The 21,031-nt window shown below is 37.2% G+C and overlaps 2 protein-coding genes across 2 annotated transcripts; both read left to right on the top strand.

Moving 5' to 3' along the window:
* The first annotated feature begins 4,723 nt into the window (after positions 1-4,723).
* On the top strand, positions 4,724-13,145 carry LOC141821635 (uncharacterized). The gene is made up of 7 exons (XM_074709004.1): positions 4,724-4,873; positions 7,769-7,929; positions 10,749-10,813; positions 11,127-11,183; positions 11,403-11,481; positions 11,544-11,686; positions 13,116-13,145. The coding sequence occupies exons 1-7, from the start codon at positions 4,752-4,754 to the stop codon at positions 13,143-13,145; spliced, it is 657 nt and encodes a 218-aa protein (XP_074565105.1). The 5' UTR covers positions 4,724-4,751.
* A 4,819-nt stretch (positions 13,146-17,964) lies between these two features.
* Positions 17,965-18,582, top strand: LOC141821936 (glutaredoxin-C1-like). The gene has a single exon (XM_074709322.1). The coding sequence runs from the start codon at positions 18,020-18,022 to the stop codon at positions 18,329-18,331; it is 312 nt and encodes a 103-aa protein (XP_074565423.1). The 5' UTR covers positions 17,965-18,019; the 3' UTR covers positions 18,332-18,582.
* The last annotated feature ends 2,449 nt before the right edge of the window (positions 18,583-21,031 follow it).

Raw genomic sequence — 21,031 nt, 5'->3', positions numbered from 1 at the left:
TCTTGGCTAAGTCATCGCGGCGGGGATGTCTTGGTTGAGTCACCAAGGCCGAGATGTCATGGCTGGGTCGTCGAGATCGAGATGTATTTGTTGAGTCGCCGAGGCCGAGATGTCATGGTCATGGCCGAGTTGTCAAGGTCGGGATGTCTTTGGCCGAGATGTCTCAAAATGAATGTACCTAGATTTGAGTCTCTTCTAGGCCGAGTCAGATTTCCTTTGGGTCACATATGACTCATTGTGACTTTAACTGACAGCTCAGTATGATTCTTAACACATGGGGCATGTGGAAGTTGTAGGTTTCTGCCAAATCACACAGTCCAACTCACTAGACTGTGTTGAGACGGTTATATTGATCGTCTGCTTACTGGGCTCGTTGATAGGGAGATGTTGAGCTTGTTTCAAAGCTAAGTCTCCGCCTCAGGATCCAAGGTTCTGGGCTTGCTGTAAGGCTAAGTCGTTAGCTCAGAGCTAGGAACTCCAAGCCTATCGTAAGACAGAGTCATTAGCGAGGGGCTAAGATGGCGGGCTAAGTCTTGGTCACTAGCACGGAGCTAGGAGTTTCGACCCTGTTCTAAGGGGAGCAGCGAGGGGCGAAGGGCGAGTTAGTCTAAGTCGCTAGCACGGAACTAGGAGTTTCAGACCTATCGTAAGACATAGTCATTAGCGAGGGGCTAAGTCTTGGTCGCTAGCATGGAGCTAGGAGTTCCAGGCTTGTTGTAAGGCGGAGTCGTTAGCGAAGGACTAAGGCGAGTTAAGTCTCGGTCGCTAGTACGACGCTAGGAGTTCTGAGCCTATTGTAAGGTAGAGCCGTTAGTGAGGGACTAAGAGGGTGGGTTGAGTCTCGATCGCTAACATGGAACTAAGAGTTCTAGGCCTCTAGTAAGACGAAGTCGTTAGCAAGGGCTAAGGGGGTGGGCTGGGTCTCAATCGCTAGCACGGAGCTAGGAATTCAAGCCCTGTCATAAGGTGAAACTGTTAACGAGAGGCTAAGAGGGCCGACTAAGTCTCAGTCGCTAGCACAGAGCTAAGAGTTCCGAGTCTGTCGTAAGATCAGAGTCTTTAGCGAAGGCTAAGAGAGCGAGTTGAGTCTCAATCGCTAGCATAGAGCTAAGAGTTCGAGCCCGTCGTAAGGTGGAGCCGTTAGCAAAGGGCTAAGAGGGAGGGTAGAGTTTTTGCCACTAGCACGAAGCTAGGAGTTCCAGGCCCGTCGTAAGGCGTAGCCGTTAGCAAGGGGCTAAGAGGAAGGGATGACTCTTGGTCGCTAGCACGAAGCTAGAAGTTTTGGGTATGTCATAAGGCAGAGTTGTTAGCGAGGGACTAAGAAGGTAGGTTGAGTCTCGGTCGCTAGCACGAAGCTAAAAGTTTCAGGGGTGTCGTAAGGTGGAGCCGTTAGCGAGGGAGCTAAGAGGGTGGGCTGAGTCTCGGTTGCTAGCACGAAGCTAGGAGTTCTAGGCCTATCATAAGGTGAGCTATTAGCGAGGGGCTAAGAAGGTGGGCTGAGTCTCAGTCACAAGTACGGAGCTAGGAGTACCAAGCTTATCATAAGGCAAAGCCGTTAGCGAGGAGCTAAGAATGTGGGTTAAGTCTCGATCAAAGCCATGGAGCTAGGAGTTTCAAGGCTATCGTAAGGCAAAGCCATTAGCGAGTGGCTAAGAGGATGAGCTGAATCTTGGTCGCTAGCATGAAGTTAGGATTTTCAGACTTATCATAAGGCGGAGCCACTAATGAGGGGCTAGGGGTTAGAGTTTATCGTAAAACTCCAATTTATGTGACAATCTTTGCTAGAGATAGAGGAACTTTATTGAATTAAAATTGCACAAAATCAATTTCAAACTCATCTGCCGAGATGACTTAAGCTAATAATCTCAGGCTGTCAAGCGAGGAAAGGATGAGCTGGTTGGAATGGTTGCATTGCCAGGAAGATTGGGTTACCTTGTATAGCCGAGTTGACGAGGTTGAGATATCTTGGCTGAGTTACAGAGGCCGAGATGCCATGGCCGAGTTGAGCTTCGCCTTGTAGAGTGCCAAAGCTGAAATGTCATGGTTGAGTTGAGGTCGAGATATCTTGGTCGAGTCGAGGGTGAGATGTCTTGCCCGAGTAGCTGAGAACAAGATGTCATGGCCAAGATGTTATGGCTGAGTTGAGGCTGAGATTTCTTAACTGAGCTACTAAACCCGAGATGTCTTGGCCGAGTTGCTCGAGGGCAAGATGTCTAGGCCGAGTTGCTGAGGCCGATATATCATGGTCGAGATGTCAAGGTCAAGATATCATTGAGTTGCCGAAATCGAGATGTCATGACCAAGTCTAGAAAGGTTGATACCGAGGCCTGCGCTGGATATATGCCTAGAACCAAGTTGTTCGCCATTGGGCCGAGCCTGACAAGGTAATTAGGAAGACTCGACACTTAACATCATCCGTGTGTTGATGCAACAGGAAAGCATTCTTGAAGCAGCACAGATAATCTTTTGGATCTGATGACCTCGTGGTGGCAACTCTTGTTTGAGGACTCCTTTAGAGAAAGGTGTTCCTAGAACACCTCCCTCATTAGAGGCTGGAGCTTTTCCTTTACGGTCGTGAAAGGCATCTCTCTTGCTTGTGACTCATGCGAACCTTCACTCGAGAAGGTTGCACCCTTGTTGATTTGAAACCCTAGACAAAGCCCTCACAAAGGGTGGTGCCATCTTATCCAGAGGACGGGGCACGCACCTGCTAAGGGAGGAGGGGCTTCCACTAGAGGTGGTTGCAGGAGCGGGTGTTGTCACAATGCTTCTTGTAGCGCCTTGAAGACCAGTTGATTGAGATCTTCTTGTGTCATGACCACTACTTCACCGTGGCTTCTTTCTCCGACGGAGTCACGATTATCGATAGTTCTTTTGGTGTTAACCATCGCAACATCTCAGCTCAGATTTTCCATTGATTGTGCTAATTTGTTCTGGTCAAATACTATGAATGGTCAAGCTACTAATCAGCAAACAATATGACACATATTCTCCTTGGAGATCGTCGATGAGGAGGACCTGAAATATACTCCTACAGAGGGTTAGAATGGTGTTAGGGAGAGATCTCGACAGACCACTCCAACACTCAAGTTATGATTTACTTGAGGTATAAAGCTAGAGGAGGAAGAAGAGTGAGAGAGAGAGAGCTCGATGGAGTTGATGAGAGTGTGTGTGAGCAAGTGTTCGAACCCTTTGCACATACTTTTTCTAGAGTTTATATAGTTGTCAAAAGAGCATATCCACATCAGAGTTAATGAAGGGACCAAATCCGATAGCCATTAGCCGTCTCTCCATCCGCTAAGCGTCACGTGTTTGAAGGATGACATCTATATAGGAGACTAGATCTTACAATCACATAACCGCTTATCCATTCACCTGATGCCATGTGTTTTGAAATATTCATAGTTGTTGTCAGTGGGCTAATATAGGGTGTGGGTATGATATGTAGATGAGGAAATGAAGTCGATGTGGAGTGGCCTTGAAGATAGACGAAGTTGGTGACTAAGGTTGAGGCGATGCTAGATCGAGATGTCGTGGTCGAGTTGTCGAGGTCGAGATGTCATGGCCAAGATGTTAAGACCGAGATGTCTAGGCCGAGTCACCGAGATTGAGATGTCATAGCCCAGTCATCGAGGCTAAGATGTGTTTGCCAAGTCGCTGAGGTCGAGATGTCATGGCCAAGTCACCAAGGGTGAGATGTCGTGGTCGAGTTGTTGAAGGCGGGATGCCTTTGGTCAAGATGTCTTAGAATGAGTGTACTGAGCATGTTCAACGACACCCATCCCTTCTAGGCCGAGTCAGATTCCCTTCAGGTGATGTCGGACTCATCATGACTTTGACTGACTGCTCATCATGATTCTTGACCACATGGAACATGTGGAAGGTGTAAGTTTTCGCCACATCACCATCAAATGCATCAACCTTCCCACCCTCACTACATGCTATCTAAAAGATGCGAGTCCACCTTGTTCTAGACCTCCAAGCCATTTGTTATGGGTATTGTACTGAGTGGTTGGTGACAGGTCCACAAAGCGAAACACATCATCTTCTTCTTCCGGATAACCTTGGTGCTGCGTGGTTGGTGACGGATCTCTCAACCGGAACACCATTGAAGCACTTCTCTCTAATACACTTCGTGCTATACAATTCTCCATGCTTGTGAATCCAACACTTAATGTTCCATGCCCTAAGAGTCCTGTTAAGTACATGATAGCCACTCCTTCAAAAGCTCTACCACTTGTTTTAAGTCATCAAGTTGACTGTGGTATTTTTTGATTTACTTCTAATAAATTTTTTTTGCAAGATTGAATCGGTCATCTCAAAATTAATCGATTTGAAAAGTTAGATATGTAAGCTTAGACTTCTTCTTGATGTTGCTAAAAGATCTTGAGAAATTCTTGCTTTTGTCCTTGGACGTTTCTTTTCCCTTCCCCTTAGCAACTCCATCCACCAAAGCACCTCACCATTTGATTTCCCTTAAAACTCAAGTTCAATCTTCCTAGTCGACTCCACCAAATTTATCTTTTAATTAAAATAATACAAATTCAAAAAATATATAAAATTCAAAAATTGATGCTTTTTTAGAAAAATAAAAAAAAATCAGAAGAATTAAAAAAATGAAGAAAAAATAGATTTTAAATGGGTGGCCGGATCGGGTCCGGCGGGTGGCCGGTCCGGAAACCTCGCTATAAGCGCGGTGAAGGCAGAATGCGGCGGCTGGGGACATAATTAGGGATTTTGCGGTGCCAAAAATGGCGGAAGCCGAAGAGGCTTTCCGATCTCTCACCGAAGATGAGCGTCGGGCGCTGCGCGGTAGCAAATTTGCGCCACTACCTGCCCTGCCACCTCCTCCTGCTTTCCGTTTGCAGCCTAGGTTAGTCGCCCTTCTTTCTTTGTTATTTCTCCGGCGATCTATTCTTTTATTAACATGGTATAGAAACTTAATCTAATTTGGTTGAATTAATGCACATTGAAGTGGTCTGTTATCTTTTAGAGTATTAAGTGAAGAAACTGTGTCCAATTCGATTTCTTTAAATTTCGCTTTCGATGAAAAAGATTGAAGGTTGACCTTGTAGCAGTATTGGTTGTCTGCTGTCATCAAGAATCGACCTTTATCCAAATTCTATAATGTTGACTCGATACTATATGTATTTTAAACGATTCAATGGGTTTACATATTGGGGAATGCATTTGGTTGGTTTCAACGCCTCGGCATTTTATTAGAAAGGTAGTGTTATATTATAAAGCATGAAACTGCTGGCTTTTAGACTTCTGTATACCTTATGAAAGAGAATGCCAAAATTCTCAGAAGTAAAGGGAATTAGGTGAATGAAGAAAAGTTGACAGCAAGTTGCTACCTTGATATTTCCCTCTTTTTATATTATATTGTTGATTTCTAGATGAAGTAGCAGTGGGAAATCTAGAAGACAATTATCTTTTCTGCAATTTGTCTACCATAGATAGAATATTTGATATTTTCAAAGAGAGACAACAAAAATAAATGTCACTTAAAAAGACAGCATTTAAAAAGATGCTTGACCTTGCCATGGTGGTCCATGATTAGGACTATTCTTGATTTGGTAGTAGCAGGTTGGTGCTAAGACTTGGCTCTTTTGTTTACTTATCCATGTAATGTGATAATATGTAACTTTCTTGTTACAAATAAAACCTTGCATTAATAGAATCTGAAGCTGTTAGTAATGTATCTATCACTGGCTACCTCCTAATAGTTCTAGGTGGTGCTAGGTGCTCATGTTGTCCTCATTGCATAAAGCCCTACAAAGGGTTCTTTGGGATTTCAAATCAAGTGATAGGAGCCATATAAGTACCAAAGATATTATATTTACCAAATAGTCATTTGCAGTTTAAGTGAAAGTTAGGAGACTATCTGTTTAAGTGCTAGGATTCTGACTGTTGGTATTCAACACTAGGGGTTGGAAGGGACAGTTGAGAACACTAAGCATTAGACATATCTAATGCATCACTTTTGATTGAGTTTTCATTATTCCTAAAGACCTTATCTCATTATCATTCTTCATTTTTTTAATTGATTAAATCCTACATCAATTAGTATAATATTGCTATTGATGATTAGGCATTTTCATGAGAATTACCTAATAAGTATCTTATAAAATATGGAGGCTTAAGAAAAAACATTACCACACTATTGTATTTGTTATTATTCTAAAAAGAAACTTATGTGATCATAGGGGTGATTTTAATAGAGAAGCTCGTTGCATAATATGCAGCCCCCTCTAGGTGGGCATTTTATAAAATGGTCCAGGTGGACCTCTTAATCAGTTCAAGGCAGCTTAGGCAACTTTAGTGGAAGAATTAGGGGCTTAAAGTTTCACATATTTACCGTTTTTACTGCTGCAAATTGTTTTCCTTCTCACGGTGAGATATTGTTGCTTTAAATATGAATATACATTGTTCGATTATATACTTGTGTTTTGTGTTGTGTTCTCTTGCTATGTAAAATGATGTATTATTTCTATTGAATTTATTTATGACTTGTTTACTTGTGATAGGTGAACTTTTTTTTTGAATGATCACTATACTTTATTGTATATATATGTTAGTCATTCTTAAAGTTTATATCAATTTAATTAAAATTTTCAAGCTATGTGCTCTTGCATATGCTTTCGCAAATTGCATATGCTCTATGTTGTGGGTTGGCCGTATGCCACCTAAAATTTTCTAAAACCATAACATTTATTTAACCTTCCCTTCCTCTTATAAAGAGGTGACCATAAATGAATTTACCTCAAACAACCACTCTTATTTAATCCAGCCATTTTTATTTAATGACTTCAAATAATTCACTAGCTAGGATTTAAAAAGTATTCAGGCAATATAAGGTTATGTGATTACATAGTGCATATATATTATATGGATACATATACAATCTTATTAAAATAATTGTAGAACATCAATTGCATTTATAAAAGTGTAAGTTATATAATTATTAATAGATTAAGTAAAATAATAAATCTATAAAAAATTAGACTTGCCACATGATGATTAACAACAAATGATTACTCCATTATACTTATCAATTTATTCTAGTCAAATCTCTTCAATTCTCGTTTTATTGATATTGTGTACTTGTGATACAACAAAAACAAATTGTGTTGCAAAAGCACAAATTCTCGAGCAACAAAGAAGGAAACTTATATTAAGCTGAAAATAAATTAATGCAAGAGAAACTTAACTGCTTAATAGATCGGGATTATGACAGTTTTTATAAAAATATGATTGAGTTATGCAAAAACCTTAACAAATCTAAACAACTCTTTAAAAACTAAATAAATGAACTGGTAAAATGCTTAATGATATTAAAACAAAAAAATTTGAATTGATTAAAATCCTAACCACATCATTGGCCCCACAAAGAACTCGATTCTATCAAGTAGGGGAGCAAGATGTTCTGTCAAGTCTTCTGTCACTTCATATGTGTGAAGCGGATGATTAATGGTGTGCCCATGGAAGATAATTTCGCACGTCTTGTTGAATCTTAGCAAATAAGTTGGGTCCCATGCATTGTAGTTCCTTGATTATGATCCATATGTCTATCTAGGAGCCTTTCTAGTGGACTAAGTATCTTTTAGTGCTTCTATAGGGAGTGAGCACTGGCTACATATCAATTCATTACAATGCTTTTTTAAGCAAATTTATCTAGATTTTACTCTATGCTACTATTTTTTTAGCGATGCTTTCTTGGATAATTCTCATGTATCAGATTATTGGGTGACATTATTCTTCACAGGTTGGCTCACCCCAATGGACCTATGACAACTAACAAAGCTGCTGCTCTAGCAAAATTCCTTGAAAGAAAGCTTCAACAGCCTGATGGTTTAAGCAGTTTAGATCCTAAACATGTGGAACTTGCTGTAAAAAATGCTAAAGAAGTTGCTGTTCCTAGTAAAGGTGAAATTTTATTACTCGATTTTTTTGTTTGGCGAACTGTTCAGGATATTATAAATTTAAGAAACTTGATAGGGTCAGTCACCTTGGTATTCTATCGTCAATGATAATCTAAAAGTGCTTTTGAGCCAACCACTCTCTGTCTTGACAAGCTTGATTGAAATGCTGATCTTGAATGCGGACCTTGAGGAGGAAACCAGCAAAAAAAAAGGAACACCTTGATGGTTCCAAGTGTCCTTTCAAAGCTTAAGTCACATTGCAAGCCAAAATGAAAACTAGTAAATTTGAGTTATCTGTGAGGATAGGAGCCTCTACTTTGTAGTAAATTACTGGTGATATGATTGATTTACTAAAACATATGAATGTCTTTATTTAACATATGAATGCAATGTTGGACCTTACTTCATTCTTTTTTATATGAGTGTGTTGAAGCCCCAATTTTTATGTAGTTGAAAATATTTATTAGTGCCTTCTTAGTCCTTAACCTAAATCTTGCTTTTGCCATCATAATTCTTGTGTACATTTTAGTTAGTGTTGATTGTAAATGTTGGCAAAATATGTTGATCATGGAACTTAAGGGCATGGATTGCAATCCGTTATTTTTGCTTAGCACAATTGAAACATTTTGTTCTTTTAGTTAACTGAAACCGGTTCAATACAACACAAGCGTAGGATCAAGGAGAGGTAGAAATGAGACTGCCAAGGTTTACAATGATGTGGTAGGCTGACAATGTTGTGGATTTCACAATGACATAATGTTGTCGTGAGTTTGTGGTGCTCTGATTCTTGAGGGTTCACCATTCTAGCAGTTCTCGGTGGTATGGAATTGTTGAGAGTTCATCGTTCTGTTGCAGCACTGAGTATGTAGGCAAGTGCGGTCTCTAACACAAATGGTGTGGATTAGGCAGACTAACGGATGTGGTACATATAATGGTGACGCTTAGAGACATGTGGTGTGTTAGTGCATATTAACGGTGACATTTAGTAGGGGAATGCATGCGTAGGGCTTCGCTATTGATTTAAACACGTATGATTATACTGTCATGCTAGAAGAACAACATAAAAGTGCATACTGGAATCATATTGAAACTTAATCATTGTATAGAAACTATATTGTTTTGATCAGACACAGGAACTACGTTAATGGAATGATAACTTACTTAAGGATAGTTTTGTAGGCTTCCTATCATGAAAGGCTTTAGTCACATGTTGATAAGGAGTGGGGAAACTCAACCCTCATGAGGCTTAAGGATATCATTTCCCTTTGGCTTGCATTTTGTCACTAGACCTTGTTGGACACACGGCTTGCATTGTCCCTCAAGTCTCATTGTTCATAAATTGGACTTGACTTTCCAACTTACTAGGTCACTTTGGTGAACAACAATTGTGATGAAGTGCTGTATCAGTTATATAATATAATCTTCACATGAGAGATTAAAGAAGGTAGGACAAAGTGAGGGAAAATGAATCTGGCTGAAGGAGCACTACAACAAAGCTCAATTCATTGAACACCCTGTTATTTTCTTGATTTAAACTGTGTACTAGTATCTAGTCATATAACTAGATAAGAAACCAAACAAATTGAAGCATAGCATTTGATATTGATCACCAGTTTTTTGAATAGCGTGCTATGGCAGTGGAACCCACCTTAGGAGTTAAGGTATTAGAAGTTATGCACCTAATAAAGCTGATCACTTTGGCCTGGTTTTACTATGAAATTTAAAAATGACACTCCAAACTAAATCCTTTATTTTAAAATGATCTCTGCAATTACCCCCATTAAGAATCATCACTTAAATAATTCAAGGAGGTGCTTACATCCCTACTGGGCATATAAGGTCAAGATTATCAAGACAGAATGATTTCTAGAGAGCCTTGAGTGAGTTGTGGTTTTTCCAACTTAACTCGATCTTCATTCACTAGTCTTGTGTCCAATTGACATGATGCTCTGTCAGTTTGATCTGGTCTTCTGTGTCATTTTTTGTGTATGAAAATTATGTAATGTATGCCTTGTACTCATTGCTGCGTAACCATCCAGTGTCAATGTCTATGATGTGATGTACGCTTGACATAATAAATCTCATCATATGGTTGTGGGCATAGGCAATCTGACAAACTCTGTAATTTTTTTCTCTATTATCAAACTTGCTTTCTTTCAATTTTTGTGCTCTATTGTTTACATCCTTGTATTTTTTGCTTCTCACAATGCATAGAAGAGGCTTTGACTCCCAATTTAGAGCTCATTGAGATTTCTGCAGTTGTGTTTTGACACACCTTGGAAATCGGTGAATGTTATTAATTATCTTCCCTTTAGGTGGAACCAGCTTGAACTTCCATTTAATCATATAATTAGTCAATTTAAACCATGTTGCATCTTTATCTTGTATCCCCATATTTCTATGTTGAATTGTTTGTTGATACTTTGCTGCATCTGTGTTCCGGACTGGAGCTTAAAAGTTTATTTTATGAAGCATGTCTTTGTGCCTCTACAGTTGAATGGAAATATGAAAAATAAAATTGAATGATTTTTCAGCATGTTTGTGTTCTTATGCTACCACATGCATGTGCATATTTGAATTCTGATTTTACTTTTTTGCAAGAAGTAATCTACCTTTTCTTCATGCTATTTCATCAGCTCAAATTTGTGTCGCATTTCATACCACTTTTCTGAATATATGAGAATTCTATGCTGCTTATGGGTTGCCCTGCATAATAAGAAATTTATCAAGTGGAAAGACTGTTAATATTACTTCTAAAATTTGAAACATTTTTTGCATGCCTCAAAAATACTAATAATTTTGTTTCTGCTGCTGTTATTAAAGGTACATCTTCAGCATTCAGAAGTAAAATAAGGCATGTTGCTTCATTTGAAGATTCAGACTCTGAGGTCTTTCAAGTTCCTTTGTGGAAAAAACAACCTAAAAGAATCTGATATTGATGTACACCTGAACAAGTTCCTTATTTTTCAAAACTCCTTATTGCAGCCTCTTAAAAATCACATCTTTATGCATAACTGTAGCATATTATGATGTTTGAGGGGTAAAGTTGAGATGTTTTAGGGGCTCTAATAGGGAATTCAGGGAAATGGGGGCTTTGTTTGTGTAAATCAACATCAGGGTCCTGCTATACCTGCGTAACAAAACAAATCTGGTACAAGTTCACTGTCTATCATCTAACTGTTATGTGTTTGTAAATTGCAGACTTTTGAAGAATTAGATAGAGCAGAAAAGAAGAAGAAAAGAAAAAAGACAAAAAAGGTAATTCACTGTTTCCCTTCTTAATGCTTATTTATACGGTTTCCAATCAGTGGTAATAAGATTCTCAACACCGAGAGGATTGCTTGACATTACATCCCTATTTTGGAAAGTAAAATTTGGCATGCAGTTTCCTTTGAAGACTGGTTGTATTCTTGATTTTTTCTATTTTTGTTTAATGAATGTCCAAATTTGGTTGTCCTGTGGCTCTATGGATTACAGGAGTTTGAAGTAGATAATGCAGAAGAACAGATAAAGAAAATCCAAAAGAAAAAGAAGAAGAAGAAGAAGGAGAAAGAAGGTAATTCCATTTTTCCCTTCCTTTTTGTTGATTAATCTTTCTTATCCTCTTTTGAATCACAGGTTCTACTGAGCCCCAAAACTCACAAGACAGGAAAGAAGCTCAAGTCGTGACTCTTTCTTTTCACAAGCTGGCTAGTAAACGTTGCATTTGCCTACAGTTCCTGGATCAAAGACAAAGCAATCAATTGAAAAGCCAACTCAATGTATGTAAGGTCTGAAAATGAGAAATTGTTCAGCGGTGGATTTAAGATAACCATTGGGAGCCTCAACCACAACTTGTTACAGAATTCTATTGGAAACAGAATACACAATTAATGTTTGGGTTTAGGCGTTTAGCTGACAACAATTTCTGCAGTCTATCAAAAAGTTTAGCCTGGAGTAGGGTTGTAAGAAACCTATTATTCAAAAATACCTGGTTCGATAAGTTCGCCTTTATCAAATGTTGTCATGAAAGTTATTTTACCAACTTTAAATTTTGAATTGTATATATTAAACAGTGCGTTTCTAAATAGTCGTATATTACAGTTCCAAACGATGATAACATATGATTTTAACTGTAAGCAAAGTTTAGAAGAATATCTTTTTTTATTAGAATCATCAATTTGTTTTTAAAAAATAATATCATATTATAATAGTTATGGAATCTTATAACAGTGTTGCAATGCGATACACACATCACATATTCCTTAATCGCTTGCAATTTGGAAGATGAATGGATTCCCATCAAAATCTGCAACAGAAATTCAGCCGAAAGCGACAAGGGTCGTACACAATCTGATCTGGCAAGGAGAATCGTATCTTCTTTAGGTAGATGGATAGATAGATAGATAGATATATAAAGATCGACTTTAGAGGGCAGTGTTGCTGATTGGTGCATGAGTAAAGTTGAAGAAGCTTGAGCTAGGAATGTTCTTTCTGATCATGCCTCTTCTTTCAGTTTTAATTTTAAAGAGAGCAGTTTGTGTGTTCACTTTATACTTGGATGGTTGGTCATCTGTTAGGTTTAACTTCCTTTTTGTGTGTGCTCTGATGAATAGCACAATTGATCACTTTTTATCTATTTGAAACCTCTAGATAGATTCGATCGCGATTCGATGTGTTTGATGTTTTACTTAGGAGTACTGTATGATTATTCTCTAGTCTCATTGATAGAGAAGATTGTTAGAAAGGCGATCGATCGAGTTTGGTGGGTGTTGATAATAATGCTTAGAGAGCTTATTTGGATGATGTTCCGGTCAAATATTGCGGATGGTTAAGCCACCAGTCAACGAACTGTTTGACGCGGACAATCTCCGAGTTGAACCAAAGAGCGAAACTTGATCTAAACTTGAATCACACTTCAAAGAAGAGGTTAGACTAGTGCCGGGGAGTCCCGACAGACCACTCTGACACTCAAGTTAGTATTCTGTAGAAGGAAAAATGAAAATGTAGAAGAAAAGAGTTCAGAAAGTCGAATCAGCCAGCCCAGAAGAAGAGAAAGAACCCCCCTCAGAAAACCTTTTTCAGGATTTTTATATCACCGTCGAGATAGCATCTCTGTGTCGAATAGGGCGGCATCATTATGGAGGTGTATGAGGAGACCAAATCAGACAGATGTTGATTGCTTCCATTTCTTTTTGGCATTATATGCAGAAAACAAATGATTCAAGGGAACCAGACTAACAATTTCATAACTGCTCTTTTAATCTTATGTTGTCATGTGTCTTAAGAATATTCACAGCTTGTTCATGGATCCACAAAAGACAAAGACTGACACTTAGGATATGGAATGTGTCTGAGGGTGTGTGAAATTGGGACCCGATATGCTGAACTGCCAAGATGGTCGAGGTGGTAATCTGAGACTGAGCCCTTAGTTCGTCTCGACCCGACTTCACTTCGAGTGGAATCATCTTTCCTCCAGTCCATTTGATTAGTACTGCTAAGTCAACCATAGACATGACTTTCATTTGACTCTTGCTCCATCCAAAAAAAACCATGTCATACATTGCCCCTGCATCATGCATCAGATGACATGATGGTTGTAAGGTGTAATGATGTTGTCACTCACACTAGTCTCATTGATTTTTTAGAAACTTTTCCTCCATAGTGTGTTATAATCTTTCCATTAAGATTGTTTCGTCATGATTTTCATAACAAGAATTTGAAAAGTGAATCTAGTAAATCAATCCAATAACAATGACTAATTGCTAAAAAGTTTTCGAAATTCATCCATTCAAGACTCAATGAAAAGCCGAAAGTATCCAAATGAGAACAATAAACACAAATATTTACATGATTTGAAATCATGACCCAAAACTTCAAATTCAAATTCAAATTCAACAACGATGCAATATTCAAACCTAAACTTGATAGATTATTAAGTAAATCTAGGCAAAATTTTTGAGTTTTGTTTGGTTAATGCCCACATGATTGTTTGTCACTAAGAATCTAAATCATGTTTGAAACAAATTCAAAATTATGTTTAGATATTGGACAAACTTGAAAAGCATTGAAATGCCAAAGGCCTACCTTCTGTTCAGCATGTGCCAAGAATATTTGTTCATTTTCTTTTCTTTTTTTTAATTCCCTCCACTTGAAGCTTAATTCTTTGAATAGATAAATACATATGTGTATAATGTGATGTGTCAATAAAATAAAGAAATTAAAGATGTCAACACACAAAACAAAAAAGCTTTTGCTCAAGGAATATTATTTTATCTAGTGGTGGTGAATAATATTGTGTTTTGGCCCACAAAAATGCTGCCTTTGGACACTCTAGAAAAGGCTCGATCCAAACCTTATCACATAAATGTCAACGTAGACTCTATCCATTGATCGGTTTCATGGAGGTTGGTTTTACTACTTTTGTTCCAATCTTGTCTCAGTGTTTTGAATAAAATAGACTCGTCATAGATTCATTCCACTTATATTTATAATAACAATAACAATTAAGTCTTTATCCCACTGAACGAACGAGATTGACTGTATAGATTCTTTTATATAATTGCATTCGATCCCCTACTAGCTAGAGACTAATTCAATCCAAACTCAATTGTTCCAAAGTCCTAGCATTGTTTGTGGAAGGCTATCTTTAAAAATTGATCGAGTAGTATGATAATTAAAATTAAGTTTAGATCACTATGGATATTTAGTATATCTTTTTTCATAATGGAATTATGCTAAAATTATATATCTTACTAGTAAGTAAAAAATATGATATGTTGTCTAACACTACAAAAAAAAATTATTCTTATATTATTGATCCGACTCCTCCTCCATCTCGTGTGGGTGCTTGCCGGTAGAGCACTTACTTTTTTTCGCTCAAGCTATCTCCATGATTGTACGTTAGCACAGATTAGTGAATGCTTACGATAGCTGACATAACTCCTTCGATAGTCAAGTTAGTATTGAATTGAGAGGAAGAAAATAAGAGGTTGTGCGTGAGAGAACTACCAATTTTGACTTCATCTATCCTTTTATAGTCGGGGGGGGGGGGGGGGGGGGGGGGTATTTATGTCCACGTGGGATGTCGCCTTGGCCTTCGACCAACTCAGTAGACGAAGCTATGTTGGATAGCAAAGGTGACAATGTCAAAGTAGTATGCCTACTTGCTATCGTCCATATGTCTTCCGCAAGTTCTGTTCACTATCCTCTGGCTTGTCAGAGGCAGTTACTAGCAATGGTTGTTAATCGTTGTTGTTAGGAACAATTAGATATCTAATTTGAAGGGATATGACTCAGTGGGGATGTTCTCCCAATGTGCATTGCTGCAAGATGTTTCCTATCGGGGATGTATCCAAAATATGATTTATCTCGGGGATGTTCCCAATTAAGGATATTCCTAAAGTGAGTGTATTTCAACAAGGATGTTCCTGAATAAGGATGTTCTCAAAGTGAGTGCGTTAAACGATCAAAGATTTAGTTCAGAGGAATCTCACTTGATGAGAATGTTCCTAGTTAAAATATTCCCCCAATGTACACACTGTTGTGAAGAAGATATTCCCAAAGTGAGTGTGCTGCTATGAGATGTTCCCAAAGTGTAATATCCCGCGAGGATGTTCTCAATTGAGATATTTTCAAAGTGAGCGCTATTATAGGAATGTTTTCAGACGGAGATGTTCTCAAAGTGTAATCTACGATACCTATACAGTTGGCTGGCTCAAGCAAATTTTCTCAGGTATATCACATGTCATTTCCCAAATGATCTACGTATAATGTCTATAAGCCGATCTGCAAGTTAGCCCAGACGGATTCCCTTGGATATAACAATTATATTTTGTGCTGTTGGAATTTAGTTGGTTCAACCCAACTTGTGCTTGGATCCTGCGAGGGCAGTGATCAAGCACACATGCACATTAGGCCTTTCTTATTACATAAATTGGTTCAAGTGTGCTTGGTATATGGAATGGTGACATGACACAATTGGAGAATCATGTGAGCTCGATGTGGATCAGTGACATGATTTAATTATTTGGCTTGTCGGATTAAGATGGATGGATCTAGTTTATTTAATTTAGATGAAAGGACATGCATTCTCTTAATCAATCTGAGTCGTTGAATTCAAAATGAAGGATTCATATGCATCCATTTGAAGGGAGGTTCAACTTTAATGTCGACTTTATCTAAACAGTACATCCAAATTGCACCACCTTTGTAGTGGTTGAATATTTGATTGGTCGGATGAAGGTGCTTAATTCGACTTGTAAAGGCTTACTCTATTACCTTTTACAAAGGAACCATAATGGTAAAACTTTTCAAGGTGTGACACATTGAATGTCTCATAGTCCATCTTTGAACCATATTATAGTATTTGTTACTGTATGTGTTTGTGTTTAGTTCACTGTTGTTGTATATAGAGTATAATAGAATAAAATCGAATGGAATAATATAAAAATATTAATATGTATATTTAAATTTAAAAATGTAAATGATATTCAAATTTGATTTAAAATTTAAAAATATAAATAATTTTCACATGAGGTCAATTTGAAATAAAATTTAATTTCGTTCGGTTCAAATTATTTGAATATTAATTTGAGTAGAATCGAATTCTAGTTTGAAATGATTTAAATTTGAGTTTGATTCAAATTATTTAAATTTTAATTTGAATATATTTAAATTAAAATTATATAAAAATAATCAAAGTTTGATTCGAGTTCAGCTCACGAGTGACTCATGAATAATCAAATAAAATATTATGGATTTGAATTTGGTTCGAAAAAATTATCCAACGTGTTTGAGTTCAGCTCGAATTCAATAATTCCAATACGAATCAAATATTATTTTAGCTGGCTCGAAAAGTTTACAAATAGATTGGATTTATTTGCACCCTTGTATATATAGCACACTCATCCATGAGCACCCTATAGGATATAGTGTTTAGGTTGAAGGAAATAAAAATTATAAAAAAATTAACACTAAATACTCATGAGATGATATACTCATGGATGAATGTATATCATATCATCTTTTATATATATATATATATATATATATATTATTTAGGGATTAGGTTATAATATTAAGTATAAAAAAAAATTTAAAATGGAAAAAAAATTAGGTGCTCAAAGTGTGCATGATAAGAAGTGCAAGATAAGATTCTCCTATACATATATACAAAAGTGATATGATGTATGTCTTTCTGTACGTGTAGTGTTTGTGACTGAGAGCGCGCCCAAGCACTTTAGGGCGCTCAGAAATGATCCGGATGTCCCACGTACGCCTCCTCAATCACAGACTGGTATCATGTACGAGGAGGCGCATAAGGTATGTGTCATATATATATATGCATGCACACTTCATGAGCGATTGTGTAAGCTTCCGAGTGCTCGGATTACTTCCGGCATCCCGCACACTTGGGCACCCACAAGAGACACACAAGAGGAGCGTGCAATATAAACATTTTCTTTCTATATATATATATAGGAGAATGTTACCTTGCATTTCATGAATATCTAAAAGTTTTTATGTACTTAATATTATAATCTAATCTCTAAACCAACACAAAATCTTAAATAATTTAAAGTAAATGATCGACCATTCATGAGCCTTCTATCCTCTTCGATTGCCACTGTTCATCCCTAAAATACATGAAACCCCACCTTCCCAAATAGACGAGACATTCATATATTATTGTTGGGCGAATACGATCTTATCCAAATCATTCACCATCCCATCTGTCTCATCCTTTACCACATCCAAAAACTTAATATCTATCTTTTATTTCTGAAATTCTGATTCCTCAATTGGCATTTGGCAATGATAAGAGGAGGGACCGATCAGGGCCGTTTTGGCCATTCCACACAAACAGATATCTCATCGATCGAACATTCTCTCTTTTGTTTTTTTTTTACAAATAATAATAATAATTTTGGTATATTTTGTCCTCATCTCTCAGCAATGTCAGCAACAGCAATCAATGATCATGATCAGCCCCCCTCCTCTGCTCTGCTACTATATAAGCAAGCACACTCCACCACAAGCAGCCACGCCAACTCCAAATCTTCAATCATCTCTTCTTCTTCTTCTTCTTCTTGTTGTTCGGTCGCATTTGGTCGATGGACAGAGTGCTGAGGCTGGCGGGGCAGAGGGCGGTGGTGGTCTTCAGCCGCAGCTCCTGCTGCATGTGCCACACGGTGAAGAGGCTGCTGGCGGAGCTGGGCGTGGACCCGGCGGTGCACGAGCTGGACGAGGACCCCAAGGGCAAGGACATGGAGCGGGCACTCGCCAAGATGCTCGGCCGCACCCCGCCCCTGCCCGCCGTCTTCATCGGCGGCAACCTCATCGGATCCACCGACAAGATCATGTCGCTCCACCTCGCCGGCAAACTCGTCCCGCTGCTCCACGACGCCGGCGCCCTCTGGCTCTGATCTATCTATCTATCTATATATATATACATATATATATATATATATCGTTTCTAAGTTTATATATGCATGGGAGAAGAAATGACCTCTAAAATATGGCGATGCTTTTAAATATGTGAATTAACAATTGTATGACATCGCCGGCCGGTGTACATTGTCTAAGTTTAAATATGACAATTGCTCCGCCAAATCTTAAGTACAACTTATGTATACTTAGAAGTCGTAGTAATATTATTACTGAGATTCGAACTTTGATCCTCTTATAATCTTCTTAAGATTTTGTTTGCAAAAAGGTATCATCTATCTGGAAGTGATAATTCAATGAACAATGATATATGATACTAGAAGAGATGTGTCTATTCTTTCCAAAAGACTTTGTCGAGAGCCTAAAGGGGTATCTCGATGACTCATATTTCATACTTTTGAGTAATTCTACTGTTTTTAGTCTTTTAACTCGCCTTTGATCCAAATATCCTCTTTAAGAATCAAGTAAAATGGAGCTGCACTAACTAAATCCGTCATTGTCGGTCTCAAATCCAGATAAAAAATGATGAGAATTACGCGCGTGTTATGTTGTCAATCAGTATGGACTTTCAGACAAATATTCAAAGGAGCTCCACTAATTAGCTAGAGAGCTCTATTTATTTACAGACTCCTCGTTGTCCTCGTGTGAATTATAGAGTACTAATAAAAAACACCTTTCCAGAGATGAAAAGTAGATCCAACTATAAACTGACAAAGATCTTGCAGTAATTAAACTTTTGTTTTCCCTCTGAAACTTTGGTTTCCATCTTTTTTTTCTTAATTATTAATTAGGAGGAAGTAATTAATATTGGCAGTATCTTTAATGGCAAAAGGAATACTAGCTACTTGCTGAGCTAAGAAGGTCAATTAAGCAGAGTCGCCATTAATGAGCAGGCAGAGAGACATTCTTCACTCGACCGAAAGCTGGCAGAGGTGGAAAGCGAAGAGGAGGAGGAATTCCACTTTACTGTCAGCAGGCTGTATTCTACCCTATCCAAATCCAAGCTCTGTCTGTCATGGACAGGCCAAAAAGCATGCAACACTTGGCCTACATGTACACTTACTGTAACTGCAGAATCAATGCCTAGCTAGCTGGATGATATATATATATATATAGATAGATATAGATATAGATATATATATATATATCTGTGTGTGCATGGGTGGGGCTTAGGGCTCATCCACACTATAATAACTTTAAGCTTGAAAAGGACATTCATGGATTCTTCCTTCCTCCTCCTCCTCTGAGTCTTTGGTTTCTGTCAACGCTACAGTTTGGGCATGTGTTTTGACACTGCGTGGATTGCTCTCTGCGTCTCATGCAACTTTCTTTAAGACCAGACAGCAAGGCCTGTATATGCCTAGTCAGTGCCGGCTTAAAGCGGATTCCAATTTAGATCTCAATAAAAATTGAAGTCCATGATTACTTTTTAATATTTTAATATTATTTATATTTATTTTTTATAAAAAAAATTTCACTTTTAATTTTAAAGTATTTTAAATTTTTTTAATGTAATTTTTTAATTATATATTTTATTTTTAAAAATCTAATCAAAATTTTTTTCTTGTATTCATCTCTAAAAAATATATATGTTTTCGTAGTCGTCTGTGATCTCGTATCCGTTTCCTCTCACATCAGTATTTTCATATCTTTTTCCTCGATCCTTCACAGTGATCACATGTCTTTTTACTTTCCTGTAAGTGTATTTTCAAAGGACGCTAAAGTTTCCTCCTTCATTGATAATATCTTTTTCTTGCTCTTTTTTCTTTTTCTTCTTCTGTAAAAAGTGGAATCCGTCATCTTAGCAGTCTTACACGATCGATCTCATAACCATCTATAAAGAAAGTAAATTGAGAAACTACAATTGACTCTTTTCTTTCTCTTCATTAATACGAATAGGAAGTAGGAGTTCTTATTCATTATTATTAGATGCAAAGTATAAAATGTTGAGCATCAAATTATTTTTTTAATTATATAAAAAAATGGCAACTATTCTTTTTATTTTTTTAATGGGGAATTTAGATTTTGCATGTGGCGGTGAATTTTCATAGATTTTTATTGATCATAGTATTTAATTTATATAAAATTTGATATTTAAAAATTATTTTTTAATATCTGAGAATAATCTCTTATATATATTAGCAAATAATAAAGTTCAGTTTTAATTTTGCATGAGTTGTTAGTAAATTATAAAGTTCGATTAAAATTTTATTTTCCCTACTCCAAAAAACCATCTCATTTGAGTTGACTTAATATTATATCTACACAATGTCTATGCTGAGTTGACCTAATATTATATCTACACGGCCGTCTCAAGGTTTTATGGGACCCTAAGCTAAAATTATTTTTAGACCTTTAATATATTTTTTAAATATAAAATTTTTTCTCGTCTTTTTTCATTCAGATTTGGGACCGACAACCAGGGGCGACTCAAGCCTACAGAGGGTCCTAGGTAATTTTTTTTAAAAATAATTGTTATTATTTAAAAAAAATTCTCTCACCCTTTTTTATTCGGATTTGAGATCGACAATGATGGATTTAAATTTTTTAAAAAATAAATTAAAATATTAATTTTAAAAATAAATTTTTTATATAAAATTAAATTTTCTTGCTTTTTTAGAAGTAAAATTATTAATTAAATTTCCATATTCAAGTTTTAATAATAATTTTTTTTTAAT

Source organism: Curcuma longa, chromosome 2 (genome assembly GCF_044706935.1).
Source record: "Curcuma longa cultivar G26 ecotype Majalengka, Jawa Barat chromosome 2, ITB_CL_G26_1.1, whole genome shotgun sequence".
NCBI lineage: Eukaryota > Viridiplantae > Streptophyta > Magnoliopsida > Zingiberales > Zingiberaceae > Curcuma > Curcuma longa.
The sequence above is the reverse complement of the archived record's forward strand: the minus strand, read 5'-3'. Positions and strand labels throughout refer to the sequence as shown.